We start from the raw sequence: 19,068 nt of genomic DNA on the forward strand, positions 1-19,068 counted from the left end.
GGTCATCTTCTGTTCCTTCTCCATCTGTTCTTTAGCTTGTTTCAAACAGGAAGCAGCAGCTCCTGCTTGTTCCTTTTGTACACGGAAAGTGGTGCGAATGATTATGTAGTGGGTGAACAATGTTGGGCGTGTGGGATAAGACGCAGGATTATGTGGTAAATGGCATGTTTCTTCTGGTTGCAGGGTCCTATTAAGCTGATAAGTGTCGTTGATGGACGAGAATTTGATCGAATAAGAGGCAGTGGTTTGTGAGATTACGAGAGCGAGATGGACTCGCCGGGCGGGCAGCAGAGCATCCGCAGGAAGAAGATGACGAAACAACTGACCGGGAAACGGGACGACACGCCGCTGCATTCCGCGGCCAGAGCAGGGAATTTAGTGGTGGCGAAGGAGATTCTCTCGGGAACGAATGACGGAGAACTGAAGGATCTGTTGTGCAAGCAGAACCAGGTGGGAGAGACCGCTTTGTTCGTGGCTGCCGAGTATGGCTACGTCGATGTGGTGCACGAGATGATGAAGCATTACGACGTTGCGATGGCGGAGATAAGGGCCAAGAATGGGTACGACGCTTTGCACATCGCCGCCAAGCAAGGGGATGTAGGTACAGCAAATGTCATCATCTCTAGCTATTGCGCCTGTCATTTTTTGCTCGATCTCATTCAACTCCTGAATCGGCCAGATGTGGTGAAGGAGCTGCTCAAAGCTCTTCCGGAGCTCTCGCTGACGGTGGACTTGTCCAACACCACCGCGCTAAATACGGCGGCAACACAGGGCCACATCGATGTGGTGAACCTCCTGCTCGAAACTGATAAGAGCCTCGCACTGATCGCCAGGAGCAACGGCAAGACTGCGCTGCATTCCGCCGCAAGAAATGGGCACTTGGAAGTCGTCAAGGCTCTTCTAAGAAAGGAATCCGCGATTGCCACCAGAACTGACAAGAAAGGCCAGACTGCACTTCACATGGCAGTGAAGGCAACAAGCCTGGAGTTGGTGGTGGAGCTTCTTGAGTCCGAGCCCTCTTTGCTTAACCTGGTGGACACGAAGGGCAACACAGCACTGCATATAGCAGCAAGGAAAGGCCGCGCTCAGGTGAAGTGCTCTGTGATCCTGGCTTGCACATCCTTGTACTTGCCAGGATCTTTGTGTTTTGGATATCGCTTTCAGTGAGGGTGAGATGAAGGAGCAATGCGTCGTTGCAGATCGTCAAGAGATTACTTGAGATAAAGGACCTTGAGATCAAAGCTATCAACAAGTCAGGGGAGACAGCCCTCGACACTGCGGAGAAGATGGGGCACATGGAGGTTGCCAGCGTCCTCCTGGAGCACGGTGTGCCGAGCGCAAGGACCATGAAGCCCCCTCCTGCGAACCCGGCGCGGGAGCTAAAGCAGACGGTGAGCGACATCAAGCACGAGGTTCACTCGCAGCTGGAGCACACACGCCAGACGCGGAGGCGCGTGCAGGGGATCGCGAAGAGGCTCAACAAGCTCCACCAGGAGGGCCTCAACAACGCCATCAACTCCAACACCGTCGTCGCCGTCCTCATCGCGAGCGTCGCATTTGCCGCCATCTTCACGGTTCCCGGGGAATACGTAGAGTCCGACAACTTAGCTCCCGGGCTGACGCTAGGAGAAGCCAATGTGGCGCATCAAACGCCGTTCATGATTTTCTTCGTCTTCGACTCGGTGGCTCTTTTCATATCCTTGGCCGTCGTGGTGGTGCAGACGTCCGTGGTGGTCATCGAGAGCAAGGCCAAGAAGCAGATGATGGCCATCATCAACAAGTTGATGTGGATAGCCTGCGTGCTCATCAGCGTCGCCTTCCTCGCCCTCTGCTTCATCGTCGTGGGGCGTACACAGAAGTGGCTGGCGATCGGGGTGACGGTCATAGGGACGGTGATACTGGCGACGACGCTGGGCACCATGCTCTACTGGGTGATTGCCCATCGAATCGAAGCCAAAAAGATGAGGGAAATCCGGCGGGCAACGCTCGGTCGATCGCGGTCGTGGTCCGTCTCTGGGATGTCAGACAGCGAGTGGGTCAACAAGGAGTACAAGAAGATGTACGCCATCTGAGAGTAGAAACCATAACGTAGACACCACCATCAGTTCAGCCAATGTCAGTGTTACGATGTGTTCTTTCCTGGCAAACAAAAATGTCGGGAAGAAAGATGGACAGGCACTATAACTTCTTCTTCCACATGCTTCTCTCTTTTTGGAGTCCCCTGATGAGACCGAGAGCGCTAATGATCCTCCAGCTTTCTGTACAATCCATAGAACAGCTTGTTCCGTTGAACAAAGTCTTCGGATAAGCTTTTGCAGATTACGGATTGGCAATCTGGGAAAACCGGTTGATCAACTTGAGCTTCTTGGAACAACATCTGTAGTACACTAATGCATTCAGCTCATGAGCAAAGGAGAAACATCACGATCCACAAGCCACAAGTCGTGAAAAGAGTACATACAACCAATATGCGTGTCTCCGACCTAAATGTACCAAAGCACGCAGGCGCTCGAGCGACTCAAATGACACGGCCGCTGGACATGGCCTGTATCAGGAGGGTATGAGGCAGTGCACCGCACCGCACCGCATCCGAAACACGTGCCGGAGTACGACATGTTCATCATGTAAATGTCACAGGCAGGTAAGTTCAGAGAGCGACGGATCGGTATTGCAAACGTTACAGTTTTAAAACCTGAGGTATCAAAGTAGGTAGATACAAAGGATATACAAAAGAATATACAGCCAATAAATAACTTCTTTGTTCAAGTCAGGTCCCCCTAAATTAGATAAAGCAGATGTTGATCGTAACTCGCCGAGTACTGTGAGCATCATCATTTCACCCAAACTGAGTACACGAATTCCAACTATTTATTTGGCCCCAATTCCTGCTCAAGTTCATCAAACTCCCACCCTCCGATCTCCTCAGTCGAGTAATCCCTGCCCGCTTTTCCAAATTCCATTTCTAACTTTGCGATTTCTGATTCCGGATCTAATATCTCGTCTGCGGTCCTGGGAGATGACTTCGGTGAGTAGACACCTTTGGATTTTGGTGAAGAGGAGATCTGAACAACAGGTTGAGGTGACTTGGGTGAGTCCACACGTTTGAATTTTGGTGAAGAGGAGATCTGAACAACAGGTGAACCCTTTTCTGAATCATCTTCCATCATCATTTTCTCTGGAACTTCAATCTCTAGAAAAGGTCTTTCAATGGATTCAAAGTCCAATCTCATTTTCTCAATTGATTCAAATAATTCCTTGACATCAGGATCATCTCTCCTGCAGACAAAGATGACCATGAGTCAGAATTCATTTGGAAAGAAAAGAAGTTCACATGGAAAAAGGAGACATTCACACACTAAGAACGCCAGAAGAGCATAAAATATGCAGTACCTGGAACCATTTTCCATATCAGCATAAAACAACTCTTTCATATGATCAACCACGCTGAAGGCAGTAACGATCTGGAAAGAGATTGTATGATTCGTCATGATAAACATAACCATCGGTGGAAGAAAGATTCACTTGTCAAGAACTCCATTTAGACCCATCGGTAAACTAAGAGAAGTCGTAAGAAATACCTATGGTAAACTTCTCAATACGGTTACCGATTGTAGCATTTACAAATTAGTTGGTCTTGGCGGAATGTGAAAACTCCTGAAGATAATTTGGTCTATGACTTGGGAAAATATCAAATTATAACTTCAAAGTTTAATAAAACAGAGAGAATAAACAGAAGCAATCTCTCTTATCCTTCGAGAAAACCGGTAATCAATAATCAAGTTCCGCTTAAAATTCGGTCTGGAAAACCACTAAGCAAAATGACAGACTCGCTTGTGCAGTATATATTCCGTGACAAGAAATTCAACAAAATTGTAATAATGTAGCTTTTGTCATATTTGCAAACAATACTGCTTTATGACATGATAATTTATCATAAAGTCACATTCTAGCAAAATCAACAACAATTTCATCAAGATTAACAGTATTGAGATTTTGGATTAAAAAAATATTTTCTAGGTCCATAAACTCTTCATGATCAACAGAGGAGAAGGTGGTCAAATTAAACAAGATTGGATTAAAGTCAGTTCACAATGCTTTTACAAGGACCAACATGCTTTTTTTTTTTTTTAATTCACTGCATAGCATCATAAGATAGTTCATTCATTACTTCCACAAGGTTCAACATATTAACAGATCACATTTTCCACTTCTTTGTAACCCATAAATTTCTAACATTTAATAAGTAAACTTATTTTCAAGCAATGCAGTAGAATACCTTTGTTTCAGTTGCCAAGTATTCCTCTTCAACATATTTCCTTGGGTTTGACTCTTTAGATATCTTATCATCAGGATTTTGCATCGCTTCTGACCTGCAAATCATAATGGCAAAAGGCATTCAATCAATGGGAAAATATGCCTTCCACTGCCTTGAAGGGCTAAGGATATAAGTATATTACCCATCATTTAATCTTTTCAAGTTCTCCACAAATGTGCTGATACGAGCAATAGAAGGTTTAAGTTCATCCTACACAAATAACAGAAATGGGCCAAGGTCAAACAAGACAAATATTATATTAGTGTCCATCAAGACAACAAAACCTATATACAACTGAAGTATTTCCAAAATATGCTAATGGATAAAGCAATACCTTGCAAGCAGAAAGGTGATGTTTGATCAACTTCAGAAAACAATTCCCACATTTCTCCAACTCATCACTACAAGAAGAAGATAATACATGGAAGAACGAAACAACAACTAGTAGACATGCATCCTGAACCAGATCATGGATCCAAATCTATCAAAAAGGCATGGAAAGCATACCTAATCTGTCTGTCCTTCAGGTCTGTGTATGAAGATTGGAGCTGCCATGCATCTTCTAAGAAATTAATCCAGACATGGACAATATCAGCTTCTGCTTTACACGAAGCAACAGATTTTGCAAGCTCATTTTCCTGAAATTTATAGAAACCTTAAAGGCTCAGTACTTAAACTAAACTAAAACTCGGTACTTCAATTTGAACTAGGATTCTCACACTATGTTTACAAGAATATATTTTTATAAACCAAGGATTGGGTATTGAGAACCTTTGTCTTCAGGTGCAAAACAATCTGATTGCTTGCTTCGTCAAACTGGTCTCTCTCTTCCCTGGTTTTATTGAGTCGTCCAACAACAGCTGCCAGAGAAATATTAACCTACGAAGTAACAATGTTGTGTGATGTTATGCCTCAGAACTGGCTTCCAGATTGCAACAAATGACTTTGAATCATTCAAGTCCAGAACTGGCTTCAAGAAAATAACAAAATATTGTGAATCACATAAGTTTCAATGACATAACATAAATTGGAAGATGATTTTAGAAGCTATATCACATTGTGACATCCCGTGTTGTTTGTAAAGTAGAAAATCTCAGGCAATAGACGTAGCCTAGTACCAAAGCACAGACAATAGCTTAGGTGACTAGGCAACAGCACAAGTAACAACTTTAAGAGACAGAAAATCAGATGACAAGCAGCCGGTAACAACTTCAGAATACATAACACCAGATGACAAGCAGCTCAAGGATTTTTGACAGTATCAAATGGTGGCATCATACAACTGCATACTTGGTAACTTGAACTCCTTTGATAACAGCATAGTAAATCAGTGACTATAGTTATTACTTATTAGTCATCTGACTTAACATCATTTTATTCATGTAGGCCCAGAATTTCCAGAATCCTTGCATTGTAATTCACCTAGTAACTTCGATTATTGAGCAACTGAGTGATGTCAACAGGCTTCAGATAAAAGTAATATAAAATAAAATTATCCTGAGATAAAAATTACCTTCTTTAGTTGAGCCTCAAGTTCATCTCTTTGTTTCTCCAGTCCAGCAATCTCAGCGAGCAGTTCCTGACATGAATTGGCAAAAGAAACTCATAAATGTTGTCCAGGAAGACATAACTCTACAAACACAATAGCTCAAGTGGGTGCATTAGAAGTTTTCATACAAATTAATGAATAAGATTCATGACCTACAACTACAAGCTTAAAAAAATGCTCTAATACCATGTCAACTATTTTGATAGATCAATAAGAACAATCACAAGAAGCAATAGACTCAATACTTAACATTAATTGGATAACTACAATTTAAATAACAGATAACATGAAACCAGATGATGTATCGATAGATGGGAAATTGGGTTACAGAAAGAAAATCATGAATAATTTAAAGATTTCTGCAAAATAAATGCAGAAAAAGAAACGAGTGAACCTCAAGGATCTGGAATTTGAGTTGCAAGGAACAAGTTCTTGAACTTTCCTAGTTTTATCATGTATCATGCTTGAGCCCTTTAAAGGTTGGCACAATAGACATACCATATCAACAAAACTTGGCAAAAACCAAAATGAAGAAACTTGATATTAAGAAAAAAACCTTACTTTTTTGCCAAAGAAGCAGCAACATTGCTAGTTGCTTTTCCTGCTATTGAGTTCTATGAGGATAATAACACAAGTCAAGAGAAGAGCAATAAAAAAATCTTTTCTTTTATTGTTTGCAGTACTCATAGGTATTCCTCTACCTTAACTCACACTACTACTAATTAACTCACCTCATCTAATTGACATCTATATATCTCCCGTTGGACATGTCCATTCATCTTATTTTGATTCATTTTTCCTTGATGTAAACTGCATCAAATCGTTTATGATTGTAAATATTTCTTATTCTTTCTAGTAAACCAACATCCACCTATACATATTCACCTCAATAACACTAAACACTTTTTGATCCTAACTCATTTTATCAAACCAACACATATATAGATCTCCTTTTGCACATATCCATGCATCTTAAATGATTCTGTCTCATTTTATCCTTGATATGAAATGCCTCAAATTGCTCATGATTGTAAATATTTCTCAAATGGCTCATAATTGTAAATTGTCTCTTATCATAACCCAACACATTCACCAAAACATATTGATCTTGATAAGACAAGTTTTTGTAAATACTCTTTCATAGGGCCAACATTCCTATTCATTATGCATACATTAGGTAAATGATTAAACTAGGTTTAATAGTGGTGATGAAAGTTCACAAAGAAGGACAAAGTACCAAGGAACATACGCTGTAATATAAAGAATACAGTGCTCTTAAGGTGTTACGAACGAGTCAGTGCAATGAAATTTGGGACTTCAGGTAATCCAGTAGATGATGTAGTCACAAGTTTCATCAAGTTGTCTTCAACCCCTTCTTTTTTTTTTCTTTTTTTAAAATCTTACTGAGTGATACATTAAGAAAGAAGGTTATTCATGATCACCCTACAAAAAGCAGGACACTGATGGAACATTAGCAGGAAGTTCATTCATGTATTAAGGGAAACATTATCAAGCACAATTTTCCCATTTATCTGTTTCAGACCAAGAAAATCTTTGCAAACTTTGTTTTAGTAAATGCAAGCATAGCCATCAGACTAATAGCAACTATGATTATCAATAGAAAATATAAGGATCATATAGGAAAAGATGAATAAGACTATGGGCTTTCACTGAAGCTACTTGTCCATGAGCTAGGCATTTGTTTAACACAACAGGACCTATAATATTTTTGCTTTAAACAGAAATACCTCAAGAAGCAATAAAACTACTAAAGATTTAACGAAGAAACGGCATCCATGTTTCTTGTAAAATTATGATTTTGAAACATTTATAAGGATATAACGATGGCCTACGATACTACAAAGCAAGGTATGCAATACCGTACCGTACCGTACCGGTGTTTCGAGGTTGACTTGGTATGGTACAGTACCAGCGTACCGAGCGGTACACCAGGCGTGTACCGAATAATTTTATATATTTTTTCCTTATGTAGCACTGTAGCACTACTACAGTATAATATTATAGCGCTGTAGCATTGTTACAGTGTAACACTGTAGCACTGTACCGGTACCGAACGGTCCGCATACCGGTATACCATCGGACCGGTACATACCGCCTGTACCGGATGGTACGATTCGGTATTGCATACCATGCTACAAAGTACAAACTATCATCATAATAATCCTAATGACTGTCATATGGATCTGCATAAATGGGTCATATATTTACCTTTTCAACTTCACTAACTTCATTAGCTTTAGCTACACGAAAGTTAAGAGCCTCTTCTTTCTGATGCCTGCTTTAGAGATGGAGAAAACATAAGTGGACTACCATGCAATATGTTCTTCCAGAAACTCACCACAAATTCAAGATCTTAGAATAGTAAAATAATTGGTAGAGGAAAGTATAAATTGTGCTAGACTTGAGAATAGGCAATAGAACAATTTACACCTTCCTTTACATATAACTAATTAAACAATGAACATCTATGACATTCTAGAAAATTCTTGATCTCATAATTTTAAAGCATAACTGATTTATCCAAGATAAATATTTGTAAATGAATAAACAGCTATCAAGACTGAACCACCATCTATTTCATTCACAGGCACCAAACAATATCATAGACCAAACATTATCACAAACTACAATGTCCCAATTATTTAGGGTTGGGTTGGCCACATTGATCTTGTTCAACCATTGAATTGAATGTCGAGCAATATTCCTAGTTAAGTCAAAAGCATTTAAATTTATTTTTATTGATTCTTGTAAAATTTTCTTAAGTCTTCCCCGTACCTCTTCTCTAAGGTTTGGCTTCCTGATTGCCATGGCCTCTTTCAAAAGTGCCTATAAGTTCCTCATGACTACAGATCCCTGCACCAGCACTGTTTGGTCTAACTGGGAAGCCGTATGGCACCTTTCTATTGCATATTGCTATTTGTTAGAAGCTTCCGGTGGAAGCTGTCATGTATCAGTTCCCTAATGGTGAATGGTTGGACAGCATTAGCATGTTATGATAAAGTACTGTCCTCTTATAGAGGGCAAGAGGAGACTGAGTGTTGAGCATGTGTTCTTCAGCTGCACCCATGCTCGTAGCTTGGCATGTGTTGAGTATATTGGTTTGATGATATCAAAAATATTTTAGAAGAAAATGAAGATTAAGTAATTTACATGGCGTGGCAAGCAGAGCTTTTCAAACATGAACAAGTGAATAAAGCTGCCATTTTCAGAGAAAACAATAAGTTAACAACAATATCCAACAAGTTGGAAATGGAACATGAAGTACTAGAAGTCCGGGATACATGCAAAACAATTTCAAACACCCAATCTCCTGATTGTTTATCAGAACACTCACATGCCCTTTAGACACTTGATTTTTTACGTCAACCATCAATTTTTTCTTTCCATCCTCAGCATATAATGAAGCCAATAAGAGAACCAAGAAGAAATAACTTAAATCTTATTTATTTGCCTTTCGAATGGTGAACCTAGTGCACAAGGCTCCCACAGGCTCCCCAATACAGGGTCTAGGAAGGGTCAAAGTATGACGTGTTCCTTTTTATGTTTAAAATTATCCTCTGTATAATCAAGAGTCATGGGAAGGATAAATCACTAAATAGTAACAAGATCATCAAATCTACATAACCAAGTTAACGAGTCTATCCTCTGTGGCTCTAGTAAACTATTTACAAGTCATTTAATAATCTTCTTTGCCTATGTCCAGCACAAGTAAACAGTTCAGAGAATGCAAGCCATAATTTAATATTAAAGCTGCAATAGATAATGAAAATAATATACAAGTGTTATGTGGGACCTGTGATCTAGAATACGCTTTTCTGCCTTTGAGGAAGAGTTGGCAAGAGAATCTGCAAGAACCTTTAATTTATCGACCTGCCAGATAAACATTGTTAAAATATATCTTTTCGTATTTGTGGCAAAACTTAGTCATTTCTAAGCATTCATTAATTGATATCAGCAAGAAACTACAGTAAACTATCACCTACATAGAATAGGTGCTTGACATATCATGGTAAAAATTGTGTCCAGCAATGAACCAGCACAAAAATGGTGCAGCATGGAAACATCACAGCCAGCTATGATTTAGAGCATCAATGCCAATTTAGTTCTTGACAAACAAAAGCCACAGTTTGAAATAAAAAATGTGTTCAAGTATCAAGGAGAGTATGCATAACAGTACTACTGTTTTCGATCACCAGCCAAAAACAAAGGCAGCAAAATGGCAAATGGTGCTTAATAAAAGACTGGCCATGGCACAGGAAAACACAAAGAATATATATGAGAGCGCTAAATCCTTGGATATAATGAATAAGTTATATGCTACAATGTCTAATTTTCAATGGAAGAGACAACACCAATAAGGCACTTGTTCTGCTCAGTCCTCAATCTTTCTCAAGATTGTTAATCCAGAAAAGGATATTTAGTGGGATCTTCTAACAGTAAGAATATTATTGCAGTTCAAAAAAAAAATTTTTTTTTTGGGCTGCAGTTCAAAAAAAGTTATATCAACAAGCAGGCAGAGGATATTTTCCCAAAAGAGTTGATGACAAAAGAATGGGCATCATTATCATGCTCCAAAAGACCATTCCAGGAAGTTTCTACATGGTAAAATTCACTAATTAATGCAAAATAGATCAGCGTAATTGACACAGTTTCCAACTGTATGCCAAATACATCACATGTTGCTCATAGGAATTAGCACAAAATAGAAGCATATAGCTATATGTACATACACTAGAAAATTCAGAAGCAAACAACAAATAATAAGCATGCCTTTTGAGAATGGATCTCCAATGACTCCCCACTTTTTATCTTTTTCTTCTTCAAAAGCAGTCCTTCGAATCTAGAGCAGATCCGAACCTCTGTCAGTGCTTTTTTTAGGGCCTACAGAAAAAATGGAAACTTAAGTTCTATTATGACTTTCCAACATGATCTTCGCCTGAAGTCTTGAATAACAAACTTACCTCGACTGAGGCAAAAGCTGTCTTTTCAGACGTTCCAACATGATCTTCGCCTGAAGGCACCTGCAATGCTTGCATCCCATCAACCTTTTCTCGAAGCTTTGAGACTTCATATTCTAACCTGAAAATATGAAACCATCTATGATGGAACATGACATGCAGAAGAATCCAAAGAAGACAAGAATGACACTTAAGCAGGGCACGAATGGGTGAGTTATCATGAACCAAGCCACTAAAATATCACACTTGCATTTCGAAGTTACAAGCCCGAGATGAGCCTGGGTTGCAAATGTCTGAACCAACCTAAATCTATGTTGAGTTTGTGAGTAAAGCAATCTGACCACAGCCTGCATAACCTGACCTTAAGCAGACATATAAACCTGCTTGTTTTAACCTAGATCGCAGTCTTAACCCGAGTTGTTCGAGTTCTGTCAAGCCAAGACTGAACAGTTGGCCGAACCACAAACAGAGGCCTGTTCCATCAAGCTTGGTTCATTAACCCCACTATTTCCATATTGCAAGTGTTAACAGTACAATAATTTTATATGAAAAATTTGTAAAGGCATCATTGCAATGGCCTTCAATTTCTTTCCCCATATTCTAAGCTTGCAAAAGTCTTATGCGACTTAACTGATGGGAGAATATGGTGATTAAGAATTTCCTGTCAGTTCCTTGAAAATCCAAATTTTAAAAGATTATTATATTAACTCATTTTCCTCTTTAAGTAAATCAGAAAAAGATACTTGCAATGCAACACATATTGCATGGGCATGAAACTGAAGGAACAATAAAAGCAAGTCCGATTGATGACCTTGTTATATCAGCATTTAACTTTAGTCCTGAAATTGCACCTTGAGCAAACTGAAGCAGTTCCTCCCGCTTCACCTGAAATATTTTAATATGATAGCACATCATTGTTTCACCATATATGAAGTATCATCATAATGTCGTCACGAATGACATAGCATGAATAGAAAAACTCACATAAGAACTCACATTGAAAGACCATCAAAATTTTCTGATAAAACTCACTGAAACATCACCTAATAAATGTATCTGGTTATGTAAAATCACACTTCAATGCAAGTCAAGGTACTGATTCAGAAAATATCTTTAAAAAGAAATTCAAATGCAAGCAAACAGCCTGATTTCACATGCAAAACAGGAATTAAATTCATGGTATACGACTCAGAACAAGTGACATATATCAGTCCTACAAAACCTTTGGTTGTAAGGCTTCCCACATCTTAGGGGTTATAATCGAACTGCAATATACCATTTATAAAACAAAGTTAATCAAGTGTTTCAATGCCAGTCTAGTGCTCACACAACTAACTATGATGATAGCCATGACAATACCAATTTTCTAGAGGACTTTGGAAGCAAGAAGAAAGATTAAAAAATTAAGATTTTTTCCACTTCCTCTTTCTTTCCATACTTCTCCATTGATATCAGCTTGTACCGGTTGATATTGGACCCATTTTGGTCCAAACGGCAATGTTATTAATACAGTACCAAGATCAAAATCAGTCTTGCAAATTACTCAGAATATCCAGCATCATTTATGCAGTAGCACAAACCAATAATCATGCTACAATATCTAATAAGGACATCCTTCAATCATAACAATCAACATCCATTTCATGGTAATCAAAATTAACAACATTAAAATAAGTAATTAAGAAATCTGAAATGCCGAAACAATGTGAAAATTGTAACACAAACATGTTACTAACCTACAATGGAATAAAGAGTTTCAAATCTCCGTTTGTTCATGAGTATGAGAATATTAGTGAAGTATCATTTTTACACTAGAACTATTGTCATACTCAGACATCACCAGCAAAACCAAATATATCAATATTTTGAGTAGCAGCAAATGATAACAAGAGTGAGCATTTTCCTGTTGAAGTTGTACAGTTTGCCTGAGAAATGCCTCAGGCAGTGCAAATGTCAGAACAATGTACAGCCTCAACCTTCCTTCCAAAAACCTAAAAAAGAACTTTCAGCAAAGCTCAACAATTTTAAGCTTGATATATTATGATATATCAAGCTTAAACAAACATGATGAATTTGTGCTATAGTATTTTCCCCAACAACCATACAAACACCTTGTAAACATGAGAATCACATTTAACAAACTTCACAACCATTCAAATTCTTGCACATTAGTCATTCATCTTGACCGAAGTATTGCAAAATAAAACATCAAATGATAGAAATCGGTATTCATAGTATTTGAGAGTACTTAATGATTTGGACAACAACTCCAGAAGATATTTTTTTTTCATATCTAGACAGATTCACAGACCGAATTATATCTCTGTATTCATACTTGAAAAATGTGTGTGCATATTTACTTAAATGGAACATATTAAATGAGCAGCAATGTGAAACAGAAAACATAGCACATCTTGTGGTATAAATAAAAGAAACAACGATACATACCAACACTTCCTCCTGATAATTTGAGAATGCTTTTGCAAGGTCCTGTATACTACTCATAATAGCATTATGAATCTCCTTTTCCCCTGTCAAACAGTGTCTGCATAAAATCAACCAAACACAAAAGATTTAACATATCATAGTTAAAAAGTAAAACAGCAAAATAGCAAGGTTCTTTATAGCATGTAACTCAGAAATGTTCATAAGTATTAATTAAATTGGGCACATCCAAAACTGAAACAAAATGTGAAATATCATTCAACTAAAACAACAAAAGATCCTTAAGAATAACTATTTGGGTCAAGCTAGTCCAAACTATTTTGGTTATTAACTTCTAGTTGCATGTTAGCTTTGTTATTCACCTTAGACATGGAAAAGATTTGACAAAGAAAAAATAAACCAACATATGTTGTCAAGTAAACAAAAAGGAGTTGTAATATTAATGAGAGAAGACATTACCTTCCTATTCCACACAAAGCGGACAAAGATTGAACAACCAACAAAGAACAGATAATAATTAACAGATTAGGATAATTGTAAGTCTTCTTTCGTGGTTGTCTGCTAATCATATCCGAATTGTGAAGTATCCAAAGGAACATAAATCACCTTAGATCAAGTTACAGGTAAAAGGCTAACAAAAAAGTGTTTGATGTTCGGAATAAGATGATGGATTTGAGATGCCAAAAAATATAGAAAATTAGAAACCATAAGCTTTACACCCTTCAGACAATTCTACATCATAAACCCTTGCTAGTGAGCATGCTGGCAAGCCACTATAAAATGTGAGTATCAAAGTTAGGAAATATAGACTTATGCTATGTAAATAATGCACTTGCAATTATTAAACATTTATTATATTAAGCATGGTTCATCTTACCGATCCGTATCGGTGTATCAACCAGTTATCGATACGAAACATATTGAGTTGTACTGAGCCATACCAAGTGTACCAACATATAATATATGAGGGTGTACCGATATACCACACATACCGGTCCTCTATCGGACCGGTATGTATCGATTGTATCGAGCGATATGCCACAGTGTGACGAACCTTGATATTAAGCATAACAACAATGGTATGACATAATGTGCCAACTACTAGGGTTTGGGGACATGGACCTCTTCCCACTATTGAACTCTATTAGGGTAATATCATGGGTCCAACTAAGTTGCAAATCCTCTTCTTATTGTTTCTAATATAATTTTTTTAGGCCTTCCTCTATTCTCCTTGCACTACCAAGCATAATCAATCAACCTCATCTAACTTGGGGCATCTATATGGAGAGGTCTCCTTTTGACATCTTTTTACCATCTTAAACAGTTGAACTAAAGTGCTGTCTTTCAGAGTCTAAGATATAAGGCTTTTCTCTCAAGGCTTCAACTAAATCTTTAAAGATATTTCCAGTACTTATGCATTGGATTTCATCAAAACTCCAAACTTAATAGTAGTTTGACAAGAGTAGTACTCAAATGGTGACCCCCTGAGAAGTTCTCATGTAAGCAAGTCTTAATTTCACATCAAGGTTGTATACATTGATCCTCTCCAAACCCTACATTGGTAGGAACTCATGTTGTATTCTTTTCCCTATTTTTCTTCAATTAGTTGAGAAAGAATTTGTTATGTCGAATAGGCCATGGTCCATAAATTGATTCATAAAATGGACAAGCCCACTTTCATCAAAAAGAATAAATTGATCATGTCCATAATGCCTTTCTGGCATGAAAGTACTAGCTTTGCCCCTACTAATAAGCCTTATAGCTTTGATATCATGGTAAGAAAAACTAAAGCTTTTAAATAAGATAAACTAGCAAATACAAATTAAAAGATTAAATAAAATGCTAAAAGGAAGTCAAACCCCATTCTAGAGGTATATAAGATACAGGGTGATCATGAAGAAATAGACCCATAAAAAGTCCATAACCACTGCTAATATTAATACAAAAAACAAGCCATAATGTCTCAGCTAATTGGGATTGGTTACATAGATGCTTTCCTGCCATGGAACTTTGCATGGACAACACCTTTAGTTAAATCAAGAGGATGAGTATTGGCATTACCAGTGATGTTGCTCCATTGTCACCTAAAGGACCAAGGTTTAAACTGCATAGCAAGATAGCCACTTGAAATTTAAATTGTATGAACACTATTTCCCATACATCTAATGAATAGTACAAATATTTAAACAACTTACCTCATATTACGAGGCAGTTTGATCACAGGGTTTTTTTATACAATATCAATATTAACAATCTTACTGGAGTTGCTAACATCGATCTAATACAAAACTCAAAAAAGAAACCTATCCAAGGCAGTATCACTAAGAAAAAACAGAAAGAACACAATGATCATATCACAATCATAGACATCCAATTTTGTACATACCTATCATCATAAAATAGATATAAAGACAAAGAAAACAGCAAAATGATAAATGTGGAAGCACATCTACCCAAATATTTCCAGGAGCAGAGAAACTTCTTCATCATTTGGAACCTCCAGAATCTGAGTCATAGAAAAGAGTTAACCTGCGGTTAACTTCCAGATCAGAAAGAACACTACCCAACATGCAAAATAATCAGAAAATTGACAAAATTACACTGGAGTGATAAATGGTAACAATTCCCAAATTTGTGGATCATATAAAAAAAATGTAAAAAGAGACCCTTTTTTACATGAATAATCGATTTGGATCTCTAATAATGGCATATGACACTAATTATATGGTATAGACAATAGAATAGCTAAGATATGCACAAACTTAGTTGTATAATAACAACAAGAGTTTAGCAATGTTTTGTGCTCTGATAAACAGAACATTGGATGTATCAGACTCCTTGACTAATAGATAGTTTCTTCCGTTTGAAAAAATTATTATTATTATTATTATAACAACAAGAGAATTTTGTAAATTATAAGCAATATAGCTAAACTAACCATGGACAATGTAATCCCTTCAAGAGCTTGGCTATAAAGAAACACATCCCGGAAATTCATGGGTTCACCCCCCACTTCCGTATCAACATAAAGAATCTGCAAATAACAATACAAAGCAAATAGAAACAATCTTCAAACATCAGTAAGCTTTTAAGTCACTTATTACCAAGTCCAAACTTTCTTTGCAACATGAAGTGTAACAAGTTGAATGTTGGTAATCTATCAACCTGATTCTCTCCAAGTAGTAGTTCAATATTGATGTTAGCAATTTTTCTACTGAAATAAAGATATTGTAACGGTGACATAATTAGTAAAGGAGCAAAAAGAAAATTATAATTTTCAAAAAAATAACAGTGCATTTGGCACAGGGTAGAAATCCTATTTTAGAGTTGTAATTCATGTTTAAGGGTCATAATTTATGTAGCAATTGAGTTGAAATTTTTCTACTGAAATAAAGATATTGTAACGGTGACATAATTAGTAAAGGAGCAAGAAGAAAATTATAATTTTCAAAAAAATAACAGTGCATTTGGCACAGGGTAGAAATCCTATTTTAGAGTTGTAATTCATGTTTAAGGGTCATAATTTATGTAGCAATTGAGTTGAAAAAGTTAATTAGTAACTTGATTCAAGTTTAGAATGTTTAATTGTTTTTCTAAGTGTCTAAAAAGTCTTGTATCATAAATTTGTACAGTTTAGTTAGAATGTAATTTAGGTGAAGTGTGTGTGTATATATCAGTTACACGGCTGAGAAACAAAAGGGTGACTATTTCACTAAAGCAAGATCTGTTCATAAGAATAGGGATGCTAAAGCAACTAATGTACTGACCGAGGAAACATTTCCATGGGATGAGTTGCTCTCATCAAATAAAGGGGTTTGTTTAAGAGATTTGTGATCAATTGAACTTCCATATACCCTTTCAGTTTCCTGCAAAGCAAACAACCATCTTCGTAGTAGCTGAACTCTCTCTGTTCCCCTGTAGGATACAGCAGCTTCTTCCAATCTTTTCACAGTTTGTTTGAAATTTCTATAGTTTTGAATACCCTGTAAAATAAAGGTAGTTCGTGACTTTAAACAGTAATCTCATCACAATCCTATACTAGAAACAAAGAAATGAAATTATGAAAATATCTTGTCTCAGCAATAATTATGTGATTATAACAAAAGTCAACCCATCCTGCAGTTTGGAAAGATTAGCATGTAAACTTAACCGGCAGCAAGTATTTTGGTTTATGCTCCTGCTATAAGATTTCTATGGATTGAGAACTTCATTAATTTTACCACTGAATGGAAATTATTAACATTAAGATCCCATAGAACATACCAAACAGACAAGATTAAGCTATAAAAATGACAATTAGAAAAAACTAGAAGAATTTCACATAATCTCAAGCTAAAGATTATTCCAGGAATATGTTAAAGTTCCAGACGAAGAACCAAAATGGGTGGAAAAGGAAAAAGGAAGAGGGAACAGAGAGTGGGTGTAGAATCAGAAAATTCTGCAACATGTGTAACATATTAGAGGTCTATTGATTGCCAGTAGCTGTCTGAGATTATAGGTGTAAAACATATCAACCACATTAAACAAAATTAATTTCCATTGATGATACAGGTTTTTTGCTATGAAGGGATTATTTGACTGCTTTAACCTCTAAACAGAAGAAAAGCTATGTTCAACTTGTTTAACAGAATTGACTCGTGACAGCTACAAACTTGTAGACTCCAAATATGAGTAACCCTTGCAGAAGTAGGAATCATAAATAGTTAGCATCACCTTTGTTCCATACCCAAGCAATAGTATCAGTTAGCCCTTAGAGCAGCTGACCCTAAGTATAATCTATAAGCATAACACAAGAAAATACAGCGATTTCACTCTACACAAGAACAATTAACCCTAAGTCAACGACTCCCACTTGTCATCGTTATTCCCCAATCACAATCGTTACGGTCCAAGAAGATGCTGCCGGACCAAGAGAAAAAGACGAGTAGACCGAATCGAGGGGGCAGCAGGGTCAAGAAGGAGACGTTCATACCATGCGATCTTGGAAGATCTTGGCGCCGCCGGCCACGGCCTGGCCGGCGTGGTGGACGACGGTGTCGGCGTAGTTCTTGACGGTGCGCGTGAGGTTGTTCTTGCCGCCGACCTCCACGGCCTTGTTGACGGCCGATCTCAGCCACGACATCGTGAAGGAGATGATAGAAACGACGAGGGGTTCAAGAAAGGGAGGGGAGGAGAGGAGAAGCGCAAGGGCGGAGGACGACGAGAGGTGGAGGAAGGTCCGAAGAGGAGAAGGAATCAGCGAGGGCGGACGGCGGCGGAAGAGTTCGCGGCGATGCGGTGGGGATGGGGAATGCGTCTGTTTGTACTACACCGCCGGCTGCCCTCAGGATAGATGATAATGGGTTGAGGATAGAATGGTAGGTGGCGTGGGGGGAGCAGATTAGCTACCATTACTGTGCTCCGCGTAGTATCTTAACACGTTGGTACGAAGGACCAGAGATGATGAACCCGAGCTGAGCCCGACCCACGAATTGCGGACTTGGAGATGCCCCGAGTTGACTTTGACCCGGTAATGGTTTGTTGCCCAAAAACCACGGTTGCCTCGAGTCAATTTACCGCTAACAAGTTGATGTTGGTAGTCAAAGAGTAAGCTCGACCGACCATTAGGAACAAGTCTATGATGATGGTGGTGCTTTAAGATCTTCAAACACAAAGATGTTAATGAGTACAAATCTGAAAGCAGATATTAATGATGATCTTATCTTCATGTAGAGTTTTGAAAGCAGACGGTGGAGATTGACGTGTAATTTATACATGCAACCCGATAAATATCACCCACT

At 38.0% G+C, this 19,068-nt stretch overlaps 2 protein-coding genes across 4 annotated transcripts; one reads left to right on the forward strand and one right to left on the reverse strand.

Annotated features, from left to right (window-relative positions):
• The first annotated feature begins 244 nt into the window (after nucleotides 1-244).
• On the forward strand, nucleotides 245-2,106 carry LOC135584409 (ankyrin repeat-containing protein At5g02620-like). 3 transcript variants are annotated; one of them, XM_065163080.1, is made up of 3 exons: nucleotides 245-601; nucleotides 680-1,124; nucleotides 1,184-2,106. In XM_065163080.1, the coding sequence occupies exons 1-3, from the start codon at nucleotides 268-270 to the stop codon at nucleotides 2,070-2,072; spliced, it is 1,668 nt and encodes a 555-aa protein (XP_065019152.1). In that variant the 5' UTR covers nucleotides 245-267; the 3' UTR covers nucleotides 2,073-2,106. The 3 variants fall into 3 exon arrangements, with proteins under 3 accessions (XP_065019152.1, XP_065019153.1, XP_065019151.1); XM_065163081.1 differs by having other exon boundaries at nucleotides 680-1,089; nucleotides 1,200-2,106; XM_065163079.1 differs by having other exon boundaries at nucleotides 245-1,089; nucleotides 1,200-2,106.
• A 560-nt stretch (nucleotides 2,107-2,666) lies between these two features.
• Nucleotides 2,667-18,617, reverse strand: LOC103994055 (uncharacterized). The gene is made up of 18 exons (XM_009414322.3): nucleotides 18,261-18,617; nucleotides 17,056-17,271; nucleotides 16,227-16,322; nucleotides 15,742-15,794; nucleotides 13,292-13,388; nucleotides 11,655-11,728; nucleotides 10,847-10,964; nucleotides 10,656-10,766; nucleotides 9,679-9,755; nucleotides 8,094-8,160; nucleotides 5,829-5,894; nucleotides 5,087-5,194; nucleotides 4,823-4,953; nucleotides 4,650-4,716; nucleotides 4,458-4,525; nucleotides 4,277-4,370; nucleotides 3,391-3,461; nucleotides 2,667-3,276 (listed from the first exon to the last, which is right to left on the reverse strand). Exons 1-18 carry the CDS (start codon nucleotides 18,408-18,410, stop codon nucleotides 2,865-2,867), a joined length of 2,076 nt encoding a protein of 691 aa, XP_009412597.1. The 5' UTR covers nucleotides 18,411-18,617; the 3' UTR covers nucleotides 2,667-2,864.
• Nucleotides 18,618-19,068: the final 451 nt, after the last annotated feature.

This window comes from Musa acuminata, chromosome BXJ3-8, assembly GCF_036884655.1.
Source record: "Musa acuminata AAA Group cultivar baxijiao chromosome BXJ3-8, Cavendish_Baxijiao_AAA, whole genome shotgun sequence".
Lineage (NCBI taxonomy): Eukaryota > Viridiplantae > Streptophyta > Magnoliopsida > Zingiberales > Musaceae > Musa > Musa acuminata.

Excerpts from the sequence above, each read along its gene's own strand:
- LOC135584409 (XM_065163079.1), top strand. The coding sequence starts at position 268 with ATGGACTCGCCGGGCGGGCAGCAGAGCATCCGCAGGAAGAAGATGACG. Across the intron at positions 1,090-1,199 it reads CAAGGAAAGGCCGCGCTCAG|ATCGTCAAGAGATTACTTGA; the intron begins GTGAAGTGCTCT and ends GCGTCGTTGCAG.
- LOC103994055 (XM_009414322.3), bottom strand. The coding sequence starts at position 18,410 with ATGTCGTGGCTGAGATCGGCCGTCAACAAGGCCGTGGAGGTCGGCGGC. Across the intron at positions 15,795-16,226 it reads AAGGGATTACATTGTCCATG|ATTCTGGAGGTTCCAAATGA; the intron begins GTTAGTTTAGCT and ends TCTATGACTCAG. Across the intron at positions 3,277-3,390 it reads GATATGGAAAATGGTTCCAG|GAGAGATGATCCTGATGTCA; the intron begins GTACTGCATATT and ends CTTTGTCTGCAG.